Source organism: Staurois parvus, unplaced genomic scaffold (genome assembly GCF_062004578.1).
Source record: "Staurois parvus isolate SC_StPar_1 unplaced genomic scaffold, SC_StPar_1.0 ptg000272l, whole genome shotgun sequence".
Lineage (NCBI taxonomy): Eukaryota > Metazoa > Chordata > Amphibia > Anura > Ranidae > Staurois > Staurois parvus.
The window spans coordinates 58,068-74,394 of NW_028318068.1; the positions used below are offsets into that span (position 1 = coordinate 58,068).

The following is a 16,327-nucleotide window of genomic DNA, read 5'->3' on the forward strand; positions in this document are numbered from 1 at the left end:
TCAAGAAAACAAAGGGGTGCGGCGCTGGAATATCTAATAAAGTACAAATGTATATTCGCACATAAATTGCACTAAACCCAAATGTGGCTATAAAGTGACAAAAGTGCAAAAATATAAAGTTAAAAGGTGATATTGGTGAGCACTGATAATGTGCTGAGTGTTAAAAACCATACATAGTCCTGAAAACAGTTCATGTAAAGTGCTTAGAAGTTATGATCCATCTGATGGAATCTCAGGTAAGTGCTCCTTACAACATCCTGATGACGTGCCGTGAAATTGTTAGGAATACGCACTCTCCAGATGCACAACCTTTATGCGCATATGTATATCTCAAAGATGTCTGCTGAAGATCTCCTCCAGAACCGGATCAGCCTGGTCTGTTCACAAACCGATAAGAATCCCCTTCCCCTGGGCAGTTTGCAGCACCTTAGGCCTTACTCCGGAATGGGCTCTGTACAGGTATCCACAATCCCTATATACCGTGGCTGCACCAGCTTTCCTCTTCCTTTTAGGCTTCCTTTCCTTCGTTCCAACTTGTGATCCGGTCAGTAACACACTTCCTGTTTTAAGGTGTCTCTACTCTCCTTGCTGCAGTGCTGTTCCTGATCCCTTTCACATGTGTGTTTGTCTGCTCACCAACTGTTTTCAGGACTATGTATGGTTATTAACACTCAGCACATTATCAGTGCTCACCAATATCACCTTTTAACTTTATATTTTTGCACTTTTGTCACTTTATATCCACATTTGGGTTTAGTGCAATTTATGTGTGAATATACATTTGTACTTTGTTATTAGATATTCCAGCGCCGCACCCCTTTGTTTTCTTGAGGATTTGTATAGCGCCAACAGTTTGCTCAGCGCTTTACATATATATATATATATACATATATATATATATATATATATATATATATATATATATGTATATAATGTCTGTGATTTTGCGCACCGCTGCCGCCCTGTAGCAGTATTTCCATGGCCAACATTTCCAAGGGTTCTGACACTTCCTGTAAGTTTTGAATCTCTCTGTGCCAGCTCCAGTTGCTGTCCCCATCCCCTTTCCTATGTCACTGCAGTGTGTGCACTCTTCCTGCTCACTGTCCTGTGGCCTCTCAGAGGACAGAAGAGAAGCAGAGAGCATTTACTGCACCGATGGGAGGATGGAGGGTGCAAAGAGGGCTTTGATTCTCCAGCAAGTCTTAGAACCATGGAAACCATTCATTGGTTATAGGAAAAAATAGGTTGTTATGAAGAACAAGTTGGCCAACGTGAGTAAAGATCGTTTGTTACTACTGCATGTGTTTACAGCTTACTCCCAGGAACTCAGCCACTGTGTAATAAGTGAAGGCACACTATGAGTTAAGTCCACTGGGCAGCACGGTGGCTAAATGGTTAGCACTTCCGCCTGGCAGTACCAGGATTGTTGGTTCAAATCCCAACCACGGTACCACCTGCCTGGAGTTTGCCTGCGTGGGTTTCCTCCTTGTACTCTGGTTTCCTCCCACACTACAAAGACATGCTGGTAGGTTAATTGGATCCTGTCAGAATTATCCTTAGGATGTGTATGTATGAATGTGAGTTAGGGACCTTAGATTGTACGCCCCTTGAGGGTTAGGGACTGATGTGAATGTACAATATATATGTAAAGTGCTGCGTAAATTGACGACGTTTTATAAATAACTGTAGTAATAATAAACACACACTAGGAGTTAAGTCCAGTGAGGTGCATGACATGTGGACTTCTCACTATTTACATCTGACAGGTTTATTGCTCTGCACTCAGGAACCTCACAGGAGAGAAGCACACGGAGCAGCAATGCCCGCCCTTGCCCTTTTGCTACCTGTTCACAGAAGCCGTTGTATTTTGTGAATGTGTTCACCAAGGCTTCTGTGATTGGCCAGGGGCTGGCATCGCAGCTGCAGAGGCTCTACTGTTGCAAATGCAGAGATCAGAAGGATCGGTGTCAGGCTCCTGGAAATACAGCGATGGCTGTCTTCCGGCCTAGAGTACTAGAAACCTGTCAGATATAGAGAGGAAAGGTCATGTTGGACTTAACTCGTAGTATGCCTTCACTTCTTGCAAAGGAGCTGAATTCCGAAAGTTCAGCTTTAAAAGGAAATGTTTTATGGTTACAGAGTCACATTAAATGAATTAAAAGAAAAAAAAAAGTAAACCTTTAATACAAGGTTCACAATGGCACAGGTTTTGCAGAGCTTAGCAGTAAATGTTTCCTTTCTCCTAAATTAAAATGAAACAATTGTGTTGTGTTGATGCAGGAAGAGGCGTTCGGTTGTATTACATTGGGGGCGAAGTGTTTGCAGAGTGCCTCAGCGATAGTGCTATATTTGTCCAGAGTCCAAACTGTAATCAGCGGTATGGATGGCATCCAGCGACCGTGTGTAAGATTCCTCCAGGTGAGCTTTATCCTGCTGAATCTTTTTTTTTTTCTTCCTTTTTCATTCCTAGGAGATCCCATTAGGGTTCTCTAAGCCACGGGTGTAAAACCGGTGGCCCTCCAGCTGTTGTCAGACTACAAGTCCCATGAGGCATTGCAAGATTAACAGTTACAAGCATGACTCCCAAAGGCAGGGGCATGATGGGACTTGTAGTTTCGCAACAGCTGGAGGGCCGCCAGTTTGACAACCCCTGCTCTAAGCATTTCTTGGTCATGTTAGAATTCTTCCTCAGTTCCTATATTATTCCTCATCAAGATTTTCCTAGCTGAGGATACAATAATAAATGTCGTCCTTTTGAAGAGATAACAGCTGACCAATTGCATGTTTTTAGGCTCTCAATCGTGGCTGTCACTGACCGCTTAAGTCCTGGCTAATGAGTGGCTCCTGATCATGTGATTACTGTCACCTATGACATGATCACATGCAGGCTTACAGTTATAGTTAAAGCTTATGCTATTTTGGAAAAAAAAAAATAAACATGTTATACTTACCGTATTTTTCACCGTATAAGACGCACCTGACCATAAGACACACCTAGGTTTTAGAGGCAGAAAACAGGAAAAAAAAAATTCTGAACTAATGGACTGCAGACACAGTACAGGAGATGACCAGAGACTGCGGACAGCACAGGGATGACCAGAGACTGCGGACAGCACAGGGATGACCAGAGACTGCGGACAGCACAGGGATGACCGGAGACTGCGGACAGCACAGGGATGACCAGAGACTGTGGACAGCACAGGGATGACCAGAGACTGCGGACAGCACAGGGATGACCAGAGACTGCGGACAGCACAGGGATGACCAGAGACTGCGGACAGCACAGGGATGACCAGAGACTGCGGACAGCACAGGGATGACCAGAGACTGCGGACAGCACAGGGATGACCAGAGACTGCGGACAGCACAGGGATGACCGGAGACTGCGGACAGCACAGGGATGACCGGAGACTGCGGACAGCACAGGGATGACCGGAGACTGCGGACAGCACAGGGATGACCGGAGACTGCGGACAGCACAGGGATGACCAGAGACTGCGGACAGCACAGGGATGACCAGAGACTGCGGACAGCACAGGGATGACCAGAGACTGCGGACAGCACAGGGATGACCAGAGACTGCGGACAGCACAGGGATGACCAGAGACTGCGGACAGCACAGGGATGACCAGAGACTGCGGACAGCACAGGGATGACCAGAGACTGCGGACAGCACAGGGATGACCAGAGACTGCGGACAGCACAGGGATGACCAGAGACTGCGGACAGCACAGATGACTGCTGACCTTTGGGGAGGTGGGGAGCGGGTACCTGAATTTGACAGGTACCCGCTCTTACTTCCGCAGAGTTTTTGTTTGATCTTACCTGTTCCTTGATCCAGCCGCGCGCTGTCTTCCCGGCTTCTGTAATGGCGCTTGGCATGACAGCCGGGTGCCCAGTGCGCATGAGCGAGAAGCACTTGCGCTTTGTGATTGGTCCGGCGGCTTCTGGGATCTGTCATGTGTCCCTGGTACCGCCTTACCATTCACAAAAAGCACCGCTTCTTGCGCATGCGCACTTGGCACCCGGCTGTCATGCCCAGCGCCCACACTACAGAAGCCGGGAAGACAGCACGCCGCTGGATAGAGGAACAGGTAAGGTCCCGCTGCAGAGCTGAGCGGCTGGCCCGGTATTCTGACACGGCCGCGGTGGAAATACCGGACCGGCCGCTCCATATTCGCCTTATAAGACGCACTGACATTTCCCCCCCAGTTTTGGGGAAGAAAAAGTGCGTCTTATACGGCGAAAAATACGGTACCTGCTCTGTGCAGTGGTGTTGCACAGAGCAGTCTCGATCCTCTTTTCTAATCCCCCAAGCCTCCTCTGTGTGTCCAGGCCTAGGCGAACTCAGCGGGAGTGGGTATGTATCAAATTCAGGTACCCCCCCCGCTCCCCAAAGGTGCCAATTATTCACGGGCAGTGGGGGACAGAGCCTTAAAACGGAACTTCCCCTTGTGGGTGGAGCTCCGCTTTAATGAGAAGAGACTTAAGCAGGCCAACAGTAGGTCAACTCTCAGCCAGTTCAGAAGGGACTGGCTGAGATTTGATCCATCTATGGACAGGATGGTTGTACAGAAGTCGATCCATCAATCGACTTCAGTACAACCAGCCTGTTGGATTTTTTATGTACAATTACTGCAGGCAGCTGTAGTCACTAGCAGTAATCATTGTGTTCAGTTGGCAGAGAAGGCTCCCCGCTGGCACAACACAATAGCTCCTTGGGAGGAATTCCTCCCTCATCAACACTGACTGTGTAAATGGGGAAATCAAGCAGTTTTCTTCTTGTATCATCTATGGCTTGCCTTAGCCTGTCCTTAGGACAGAGTCACTCTGACATTTGTTCTGAAATGCGTGCAGTCAGCCATGAAGCTCTCTCCTGAGAAATCATTAAAAGGTAAAGGTAACAAAACTTTTTGTGTTTTTCGTTTTAGGTATGCTGTGTGAATAGAAACATTTAACAAACTTGTGTTTTCTCAAATTTTACTGCAGAAGTGGATATACACTTATTTCTGTTAATTCATTTTGTAAACATTTTGTCTTACTTTTTAATTTTTTTTTTTTTTAATTGGCAGGCTGTAACCTGAAGATCTTCAATAACCAAGAATTTGCTGCCCTCCTTGCTCAGTCAGTGAACCAGGGATTTGAAGCAGTTTACCAGTTAACCAGAATGTGCACCATCAGAATGAGCTTTGTGAAAGGCTGGGGTGCCGAATACAGGTACTCTTCACTTGTATGGCTCTCCTTTTTTTTTTTTTTTTTGTGTGCGTCTCTCTCTTCGTTTTTTGTTTTTCTCTCTCCATTTCCTTCACCTTCCCTTTGTATGATCATCCAATTTGACTACATGTTGAACTCAAAAGGTTCAGTTTAAGCCCTTTTTAGATACTGGAGTCAAAACCAAAAACCCCAGCTGCCAATTTTACCCCATACTAATGAAAATATTGCATCTTGACCTAGGGCAGTGTCAGATTACAGGAAAAATTACCATTGACAATGGTTTAGTTGCTTATTTTATTATTTATTACGGGTGTTTATATACAGTGGTTTTCATACCCCTTGAAATTTTCCCACATTTTGTCATGTTACAACCAAAAACGAATGTATTTTATTGGGATTTTATGTGATAGACCAACACAAAGTGGCACATAATTGTGAAGTGGAAGGAAAATGATAAATGGTTTTCAAAATCTTTTACAAATATCTGAAAAGTGTGGCGGCATTTGTATTCAGCCCCCCGGAGTCAATACTTTGTAGGACCCCCTTTCACTGCAATTATTATTATTATTATTATTACTACGAGTTTATATAGCGCCAAAGGGTTTGCTCAGCGCTGTACAATAGGGGGGGACAATACATGGCACAGTACAACAAAGACAGACAGCGTACGAGGGGTAAGAGGGCCCTACTCTTACGAGCTTACAATCTAGGAGGGAGGGGGTAAAGGTACAGTAGGAAGTGGCTGGGGGGGATGAAGTGGTAGGAGGAATGAGGGAGGATGGCCGTTAGGTGAGGGTGGGGTAGGCTTCCCTGAAGAGATGGGTTTTGAGGGAGCGCCTGAATGTGAATAGAGAAGGCGACAGTCTGATGGATTGGGGCAGTGAGTTCCAGAGGATGGGGGAGGACCTGGAGAAGTCCTGCAGTCGTGCATGGGAGGAGGAGACCAGGGAGCAGGATAGAAGGAGGTCCTGTGAGGAGCGAAGGGTACGGGTAGGGTGGTACCTGGTGATCAGATTGGTGAGGTAGTCAGGGGCAGTGTTGTGAACGGCTTTGTAGGTCAGGGTAAGGAGTTTAAATTTGATGCGTTGGGCAATCGGGAGCCAGTGGAGGGAGAGGCAGAGGGGGGTGGCAGAGGTGGAGCGGGTGGTAAGGTGGATGAGTCTGGCAGCTGAGTTCAGGATGGTCTGGAGCGGGGAGAGCCTGCACTTGGGTAGGCCAGTGAGGAGGGAGTTGCAGTAGTCAAGGCGTGAGATGATGAGGGAGTGTACTAGAAGTTTGGTGGTGTCTGGGGTGAGGAAGGAGCGGATCTTGGCAATGTTGCGAAGATGGAGCCTGCATGTGTTTGTGAGTGATTTGACATGCGGTTGGAGGGAGAGGTTCGCGTCAAGAATGACGCCAAGGACTTTGGCTTGCGGGGCGGAAGTGATAGTGGAGTTGTTGGTGATGATGGATAGGATGGGGGGGGGGGTGTGGGCAGGGGGAAAGACGAGAAGCTCAGTTTTGGAGAGGTTAATCTTGAGGAAATGTAGCGACATCCAGTCTGAGATGTCATTTAGGAGGTGAGTGATGCGGGCGGAGATAGTGGGGGTGAGGTGAGGGGTGGAGAGGTAGATTTGGGTGTCGTCAGCATAGAGGTGATAGTTGAAGCCGTGAGATTGTATGAGTTTGCCCAGGGAGGAGGTGTAGATGGAGAAGAGAAGGGGTCCAAGGACAGAGCCTTGGGGGACCCCAACAGAGAGGGGGAGGGAGGGGGAGGTGGCACCATTGTAGGTGACACTGAAGGAGCGTCGGGATAGGTAGGATGAGAACCAAGAGAGAGCAGCATCTCCGATGCCAAGGGAGAGTAGTTTATTAAGAAGGAGGGGGTGGTCAACTGTGTCGAAGGCCGCAGAGAGGTCCAGGAGAAGGAGGACAGAGTAGTCGCCCTTGGCTTTGGCGTTGAGTAGGTCGTTAGTGATTTTGAGGAGGGCGGTTTCAGTGGAGTGTAGGGGACGGAAGCCGGACTGTAGAGGGTCAAGGAGGTTATTGTCAGTAAGGTGGGAGCTTAGGCGATTGTAGACTAAGCGTTCAAGGAGCTTGGAGGTGAGTGGCAGCAGGGAGATGGGTCTGAGGTTGTTGGGGTCCGCGGGATCCAGGGAGGGCTTTTTGAGGATGGGGGTGATATGCGCGTGCTTTAGGGGGGAGGGGAATACGCCAGTAGAGAGGGAGAGATTGAAGATGTGGGTGAGGGAGCGGATGAGGGAAGAGGGGGGTGACCGGAGGAGTTGAGAGGGGATAGGGTCCAGGGGGCAGGTAGTGAGGCGGGCTTTTGAGAGGACTTTGGCGACTTCCTCAGTAGTGACAGGGCTGAGGGAGTGCAGTGCGGGGGGGGTTATGGTGGGCGGGGCATTGGGAGAGGAGGGGGGCAGTGCGGTTGTGAGGGCAGAGGAGGGGGGAGATGAAGGGGTGGCGGGGGCGAGGAGGCTAGGTGGGGAGGTAGATTGCAAGTTGACGATGTCCTTACGGATAGCGTCAATCTTGTTGTGGAAATGGGTGGCAATTTCGTGGGCGGTGAGAGAGGTACTGAGTGGAGGAGGGGGGGGGGAGAGCAGGGAGTTGAAGGTGGAGAAGAGTCGGCGGGGGCAGGAGGAGAGGGTGTTTATTAGGTTAACAAAGTAGGCCTGCTTGGCGGCGTGGAGGGAGGAGGTGTAGATAAGAAATGCAGATTTGTAGAGGGAGAAAGTATGAGGGGACCTGGTTTTGCGCCACAGTCTCTCCAGTGCGCGACTGCGACGTTTGAGGCGTTTAGTGCTGTCGGTCTGCCAGGGTTGAAGCGGTCTGGGTTTGATGATGCGTGTGGTAAGGGGTGCCAGAGAGTCTAGGGCAGCTGACAGTGAGTCATTGTACAAGGTGGTGGCTATGTCAGGACATGACAGTGAGAGGATGCTGTCGTGTAGGCAGTCGGCGGCAGAGTGGAGGGGGGCCGGGTTCAGGTTGCGGAGGTTGCGGCTGGTGATGGTTTGGCGTTTTTGAGGGGGGGAGTTGGGGGAAGGGGAGATGGAGAAGGTGATGAGGTGGTGGTCGGAGAGAGGGAAGGGGGTGTTCGCGAACTGGTTGAGGGTACAGAGGTGGGAAAAGACGAGGTCCAGGGTGTTCCCTCCGAGGTGGGTGGAGGATTGAGTGTGCTGTGTGAGCGCGAAAGAGGAGGTTAGGTGGAGGAATTGGGAAGTAGCCGGGGTGTTGTCGTTGATGGGGATGTTGAAGTCCCCGAGGATGATGGTGGGGAGCTCAGAGGAGAGGAAGAAGGGAAGCCAGGCGGCGAAGTCATCCAGGAAGCGGGCTATGGGTCCGGGAGGCCTGTAGATCACTGCGATCCTTAGGGGGGTGGGTGAGAAGAGTCGGATGCAGTGCGCCTCAAAGGAGGGGAAGGAAAGAGAGGGTGGGTTAGGGAGGACCTGGAAGGTGCTAAGCGGTGACAGGAGCAAGCCGACACCACCACCTCTGCGATCGCTCAGTCTTGGTGAATGGGTCCAGATGAGACCTCCATGAGTGAGTGCCGCAGGGGAGGTGGAGTCGGTGGCCTGTACCCAAGTTTCGGTGATTGCTAGGAGGTTGAGGGAGCGAGAGATGAAGAGGTCATGGATGGCGGTAAGCTTATTGCAAACCGAACGAGCATTCAGGAGTGCAACCGAGAGAGGGGGGATAGATATGGGGAGGAGGGGTACATGTATGAGGTTGAGGGGGTCGCGTCGGCTGGCGTGAGCAGGGGGGGCTCTAGGGGGGGTGTGAGGTGGTGAGGGGCCAGGGTTTGGGGAGATGTCCCCAGCTGATATGAGAAGGAGGAGGGTGAGGAAGGTGGCATGGGAACGGGAGGTGTAGGAGCGCTTGGGTCTGAAAGTGGTGGTAAGTGGGTCAGCGGGGAAGTGGAGTAGCAGGAGGAGGTGGTGGGTGCCGTAGTGGGGAGAGGGGAGAAGTGAGGGGGCGATATAGAGCTGCTTAGCGGGGGTGGGTGGGTAGAGGAAGGCGGTTTTAGGGATGGAGGAGAGGAGGACAAGGAGGAGGAGCGCGGGCGGCATGTTGGGGTGAGCGGGGTGCAGGAAGGGTCAGGGTGGGTGAGGGGGTGCTGGTCAGGGATGGCGAAGCAGTGTCCGAAACGCAGTGGGAGGTGGCTGGTAGTCCCAGGTGGGGTGGAGGGCAGGGGATCCCTGGTGGGATGGTGGCCGTGCTATCCCTGGTGGGTTAGTAGCGATCCCTGGAGGGATAGTGGTTAGGGGTCCCTGGTGGTTAGGGTTTCTGGTGGGTGGTGGGATCCCTGGTGGCTGGCGGTGGGATGGTGGTTGGGCTCCCTGATGGGTAGTGGGTGCCCCTGGTGGAGTACCAATTCCAGCTGCAAGTTTTTTTGGGGATGCCTCTACCAGCTTTGCACATTTAAAGAGGGACATTTCTGCCCATTCTTCTGCAGAATTGCTCAAGCTCTGTCAGATTGGATGGAGAGCGTCTGGGAACAGCAATTTTCAAGTCTTGCCACAGATTCTCCATTGGATTTCGGTCTGGACTGTGACTGGCCATTCTAACACATGAATATGCTTTGATCTAAACCATTCCATTGTAGCTCTGGATGGATGTTTCGGGTCGTTGACACTGGGGCGGAGGTTCACCTTCCAGCAGGACAAGTCTTTTGCAGACTCTAACAGATTTTCCTCTAAGATTGCCCTGTATTTGGCTCCATCCATCTTCCCATCAACTCTGACCAGCTTCCCTCTTCCTGCTGAAGAAATGCATCCCCACAACATGATGCTGCCACCACCATGTTTCACGGTTGGGATGGTGTGTTCAGGGTGATGTGCAGTGTTAGTTTTCCGCCACACGTAGTGTTTTTCTTTTAGACCAAAAAGGTTGGTCTCATCTGACCAGAGCCCCTTCTTCCACATGCTTGCTGTGTCTCCCACATGGCTTCTCGCAAACTGCAAATGGGACTTCTTATGGCTTTCTTCCAACAATGGCTTTTTTCTTGTCACTCTTCCATAAAGGCCAGATTTGTGGAGTGCACGACTAATAGTGGTCCTGTGGACAGATTCTCCCACCTGAGCTGTGGATTTCTGCAGCTCCTCCAGAGTTACCATGGGCCTCTTGGCTGCTTCTCTGAATGCTCTCGTTGCCCGGCCTGTCAGTTTAGGTGGATGGCCATGTCTTGGTAGGTTTGCAGTTGTGCCATACTCTTTCCATATCCCAATAATACATTTATGTTTTTGGTTGTAACTTGACAAAATGTGGAAAATTTCAAGGGGTTTGAAAACTTTTTAAAGGCACTGTAGCACTTTAAATGTACGCAGCGCTTTACATATATATCGAACATTCATCAGTCCCTGCCCCTCAAGGGGTGTACAATGTAAGGTCCCTAACTCACATTCAGGGTGAACAGGACACGGGGTGAACATGCAAACTCCAGACAGGTAACGAACTAGTTGGGATTTGACATCCCTAATACTGCCAGGGAAAAGTGCTAACCACTTAGCCATGCTAAACCACCTGCTGACTGCTAAATATACTGCGAGCATGCGGCAGGTGCAGGCACAATGACATACCTGTATGTCGGCTTGCTCTTCTGGGTTCGATGGCGCACATGCATGCACCCCCTACCGATGAGTATGTCAGCTGATTTCAACTAATGATTTTGGGTGAAGTCAGTTGATCGGCTGTGTCCAGTTACACACACAGTTGCGTGTTACAAAAACACAGAGCTCTCTGTACAGGGAACAGTGATCTGGCTGTTTATTCTCACTAAAAAGCAGGGAGAGAAAAAACAGTCAGTCTGGCACCAACAACCATGCCGTGTTCAAAGTCACTTAAATCCCTTTTTTTTTCCTCCATTCTGATGCTCCCGTTTGAACTTCAGCAAGTTGTCTTCACCACATCTAGATGCCTAAATGCATTGGGTTGCTGCCATGTGATTGGCTGATTATCAATTTGTGTTACCAAGCAATTAAACAGGTGTACCTAATAAAAGTGGCCGGTGAGTGTATATCCCATAGTTTATAGATCACAAACCAATAAATATACACTTATTGGGATTTTTTTCAGACATGTAGCTGAATACATTTTGCCCTACATTTATGGGGATTTTTTTGTTACTGTATATAGTTTACAAGAAAAATTTTGAAAATTAGTGGTTTTTTTTGGGGGGGGGGGTTTGGTTTGGTTTTTTTGGGGTTTTTTTGTTTTGTGTTTTTTTGTTTGTTTTTTTTTTTCAAAGTTGTTTTGTTTTGTTTTTTTAATTTAATAGTAAAAAAATAAAAAAAACAGTGGTGATCAAATATCACTAAGAAAGCTCTATTTGTGTGGGAAAAAAAAATAAATATACATTTAATTTGGGTACAGCGTTGCATGACTGTGCAATTGCTAGTTAAAATAGCACAGTGCTAAATAGCAAACAATGGCCTGATCATGAAGAGGGTAAAACCTTCCAAAGGGCAAGTGGTTAAAGGGAGGCTGTCACTCCCATTCACTGCAAAGTGACATTCTCTGCTGACAGCTCACCTCCCTGTTGGAGACCTTGCTGTTTTAAGCTCTGAATTTGAGCTTGCCTATGTGGTAGAGACCCCCCCCCTCAACGTGATGTAAATATGTTCAGGTCTGGTAGTTGGCCTCTCGGGTTGGAGCAATGTCGCATAGAGGCAGTGAGCACAGTCTCTCTTCCCTGAATGGGCATACTGACAGGGCCTCCAGCAAGTGAAGTTAGTAATGCATACAATTTGCAAAGCTAATGATCTGTCTAAGATGATCGTGTCTCGTCACGTCTCCTATAGCACTGACCTCTCAAATGCCCCCCCTTTTTCTAAGCCTCTCTCTCCTGTCTTTCAGGCGGCAAACAGTCACAAGCACTCCCTGTTGGATTGAGCTTCACCTGAACGGACCTTTACAATGGCTGGACAAAGTGTTGACTCAAATGGGCTCACCTTCAGTCCGTTGCTCCAGCATGTCCTAATGGGGCTTTTTCTTTTTTTTTTTCTTTTTTTTTTTGCTATTTTTTTTTTTTTTTTTTTTTAACCCCCTTGTACGACCTGTGGGTTCAATGCGAAGTCTTGGCAACAGACTTAATTCAGCTCGTCTGTCCATAGTATTTGTGTGTGGTCCCCATGAACTGTTTACAAATCCAAAAAAAAAAAAAGAAAAAAAAATACTGAGAAACAGCACTTGAGGTCCCGTCAGCTTAAAGCACCTTGTTGGAATAACGTTTTCTGATACCATAGAGGAAAGTGCAGTGTGAAGTCACTCCTTACTTTGGGAAGGGATGTTTTAAAGGACATTTAATGTATTATTGGGCATATATCGGAGTGTCCAAATGGTTTAACAATAACATGAGCGGTCCTCTTATGCGTCATGTATAATTACTACATTTTTTTGCTGTTATACATTTTTAGATCCCGATTAGGGTGTGTCTGCTTCTTTTATTTTAGTCCCTCCACCCCAAAACCATTTTTTTTGCCATTATTATTACCCTTAGCATATTTGTACTTTTTTTTTTTTTTTGCCTATTTTATAAGTTGACTTAATAACAATGCATGCTTGCTCACCTTCCCGTACTTTTTCTTAGCAGCCATAGAACTAGCCATGCCATATTTCTTGTCCTTCTCTTGGTGGCTACGTTTTAAAGAAGTCTTTTTTTTTTTTTTTTTTTTTTTTTTATATATATATATATATATATTACAGAATTATGCACTTGCAAGATTACATCTCTTGAGACAGTAACCAATTCAACTTTTGTTCATGAAGACAAAATCATTCGAGATTCTAGGATCATAAAGTGTTTGAAGGTGGTTTTTTGTTTTTTTTTTCTTTTTTAAAGTGCATGTTATTGTGGACCCTTGGACACTACATTTTGCACCCTATAAAAGTATCTTTCCAGTTGTCTGCATTTTTGGGACGGGTGGGGTCAATGACTGTGTAGACAAGGGTACTCTGACTTTAAAGTGTACATCTTACTAACAAACTCATTCTGTAGCTGTCTGTCCTTTTTATAAACGTGAGAGTGGCAGGATTTCCTTTCATCTCTCTCTCTCTCTTTCTATCTCTCTCTCTCTCTCTCTCTCTCTCTCTCTCTCGCTGTCTTTCCCTCCACCCTGGGCTGCATTGACTACATTAGTATTGTACTTTGTAAGTACAGCTAGTGACCTTTGTTGGCTTTCAGAACAAACTTTGTGGCCAGTGTTAGGTTTAATAATCACTAGGCTAAGTTGCGGAAAGTGATTACGCGTCTGTATAGCGTATCGTTACCCCTCCTCCTGCCGCCGGCCATGTTTGAGGAGTTTCTTCTACTGGGACAGCCAAGAATGTTCCACTCACCCGGTTGCGCCCGCCACCTATGATTTGAAGGGTTCCTGAAAACATGCCCTGCTGTGGGTCATTGAAGATCTGGAGTTGAAGATGCCTGCTGTAGTACATAGATGCAATTCCGAGACTGTTCAATGGTAAGCAGAAAGCCAAACCGTAAAAAACGTAATTGGCAAAAGCATTTAACATTTGTGAACTAGTTTTACCAGTAGATCGGTGTATTGGTAGAACTTGTGAACTTGACATAAGCTTTGTGCGTGTTGCATTTGCCGAATATGTGAATACACTAATAAAAAGGTTTAATTCTCACTTAGTGGTGTGATTTTCTAAGTCCTGGGTGTGGTGTAGGCTCACCATTGTGGGTTTGTTATGTACCGCTTGTACAATCAAAATGAAACTACAGGTTTTTTTTGTTTTTAACTAGTTGCATATTTTGGGCCTGCTACCGTTCATGTGCAAATGTTAAAGTAACCTTACAAGAATGGGCAACATTGGGGGAGGGGAATACAATATTTTTTTTTTTTTTTTTTAAATAACTACATTGCTTTGTAACAGAATCTACAGTAATGTGTTTTTGTTTTTTTTTTTTTATCTACCAACACTGATTCATTTAGAACCTTTTGTCTATAGATTGCGTAAAGGATGACGTGAGTTGATGGCAAGACAATATCACCAAAACAGAATTCCGCCCCGCAAAAAAAAATAAGATACGTAATACAGGGGTTAGACCAGCAATGGGCAAACTACGGCCCGGCGGACCTTTTAATCCGGCCCGCGGAGCTAGCCTCCCGCTAGGCTCCTCTCACAGTCCGCCCTGAAGACCGATGTAGCATGAAAATCTGTCTCCTATGAGGATCTGTCCCCCTCGACGTATCTGCGCATGTGCCGGAGATCGCCGATCGGCTGCTAATGCCTGAAACTGGCACATGCGCAGATATACGTCGAGGGGGACAGATCCTCATAGGAGACAGATTTTCATGCTACACCGGAACGGTGCGGGAACACGGCGAGAGGAACGCGCGGAACAAAGGTAAGTGAATTGACACAGGGGGGACTTAGGGACTTAATATGGGGGATGAATTAATATGGGGGATGAATTACTATATGGGGGATGAATTACTATATGGGGGATGAATTACTATATGGGGGATGAATTACTATGGGGGATGAATTACTATATGGGGGATGAATTACTATGGGGGATGAATTACTATGCTTACTATGGGGGAATGTTACTATACTTACTATGGATGACACATACACATCATTCATCTACTCTTGGTCCGGCCCCCGGGTCCAATATATGAACCCATTGCGGCCCTCAAGTCAAAGAGTTTGCCCACCCCTGGATTAGACTAAAATATGGTAAAGCTACATGATTTGCAGATTTGAAAGTGTCGACCTGTTTTTCATTGAAAGTGAAAGTGATGTAGCATTCTTTTGCCCCCCCCCGCTGTGTGATGAGACACCTAGCTAACAGGTGGGAAGTGTCACTTTCCTCATTCAATTTGTGAGCTGCTAGTAATACGGAGTCATGTCAGAGCTTACGGAGCTTCGAAGAGGGCAAATTGTTGGTGTTGCTTAGCTGGTGCCTCTGTGGCTGAAGTTGCCAGTTTAATTGCCATGTCACGAGGTACAGTATCAAAGGTTATGACCGCATAAGAATAGTCTTTGTGACTGAGGGTGAACTTGCCATCATCCCTGATAATATATAGCATACTATTTTGTACCTCCCAGAGTGGGATTTTGTAAGGCAACCATACAAATAAATCCAAAATTAAATTGTAACTTAATTTTTCATTGTTTAAAAAAAGTTGGATATTTTTAAAAATACTGTCACAATACAATTCAAGACATAGGATACATTATAAAAATAATATTCATAGAAGGGTGTATACATTTTACATATTCATTAATGCTCATTCATAGTGGTATTCCCCAATTTCTTATTTACGAAAACCGCACAATCACATTACTCTGACTGCAGGGTTTATCCAGCCATAGGGTATCCAATATCTTTCCAGCTTTTTCAGAACAATCTCTTTTTCAGGGATGTAATACCACTCGGTGGAGTGCAAGAAGCATTTTATAATCATGCTCATAAGATACATGTAATATAATTTACATTATTGTGCATAATTAAAAACAAGGATTTACAAATCCCACATAATGCAAGATTATTCAAGAAAAGACTCCACCCAAGAATTGCCGCTGGGTAAGTTACCGCCAGTACATGGGAACCTCAGAAATTGTGCGGAGACCACTGGGCCAATGTTCAAAGTGTCACTAAACAGAATGTTAACAAAAATGTTCAAAGAAGCTAAAATATCCTGGGAGGCATAACGTTCAGATTGTATGTTCCTGTAACTAGCAGTTTTCAGTGGTTAATGTGTAGAGATGTTCCTTCCAGGAGATTTATGTATAAGCGTAACATGCGCTAAACTAGTAAAACGTGTATACAAGCGATGTAAATACTTTGCAGTGGGATCATATCAATATAAGATAGGACATAGAGCTACAAAAAAATGTGTGTGTGTGTGTGTGTGTGTGTGTGTATGTATATATACAGTGAGGAACAGAAGTATTTGAACACCCTGCGATTTTGCAAGTTCTCCCACTTAGAAATCATGGAGGGGTCTGAAATTCACATTGTAGGTACATTCCCACTCTGAAAGAATTAAAAAAAAAAAATTCAAGAAATCACATTGTATGATTTTTAAAGAATTTATTTGTTTTGCACAGCTGAACAGAAGTATTTGAACACCTGAGAAAATCCTTGTTAATATTTGCTACAGAAGCCTTT

The 16,327-nt window shown here is 46.5% G+C and overlaps 1 protein-coding gene across 1 annotated transcript in view; it reads left to right on the top strand.

Annotated features, from left to right (window-relative positions):
• Nucleotides 1-13,833, top strand: part of SMAD2 (SMAD family member 2) — a 28,380-nt gene extending 14,547 nt beyond the window's left edge. The window contains exons 5-7 of the mRNA XM_089681588.1: nt 2,281-2,418; nt 5,073-5,217; nt 12,055-13,833. Coding sequence (XP_089537714.1) covers nt 2,281-2,418; nt 5,073-5,217; nt 12,055-12,178 — 407 coding nt within the window. The 3' untranslated portion in view covers nt 12,179-13,833. The remainder of the gene's footprint in view (nt 1-2,280; nt 2,419-5,072; nt 5,218-12,054) is intronic.
• Nucleotides 13,834-16,327: the final 2,494 nt, after the last annotated feature.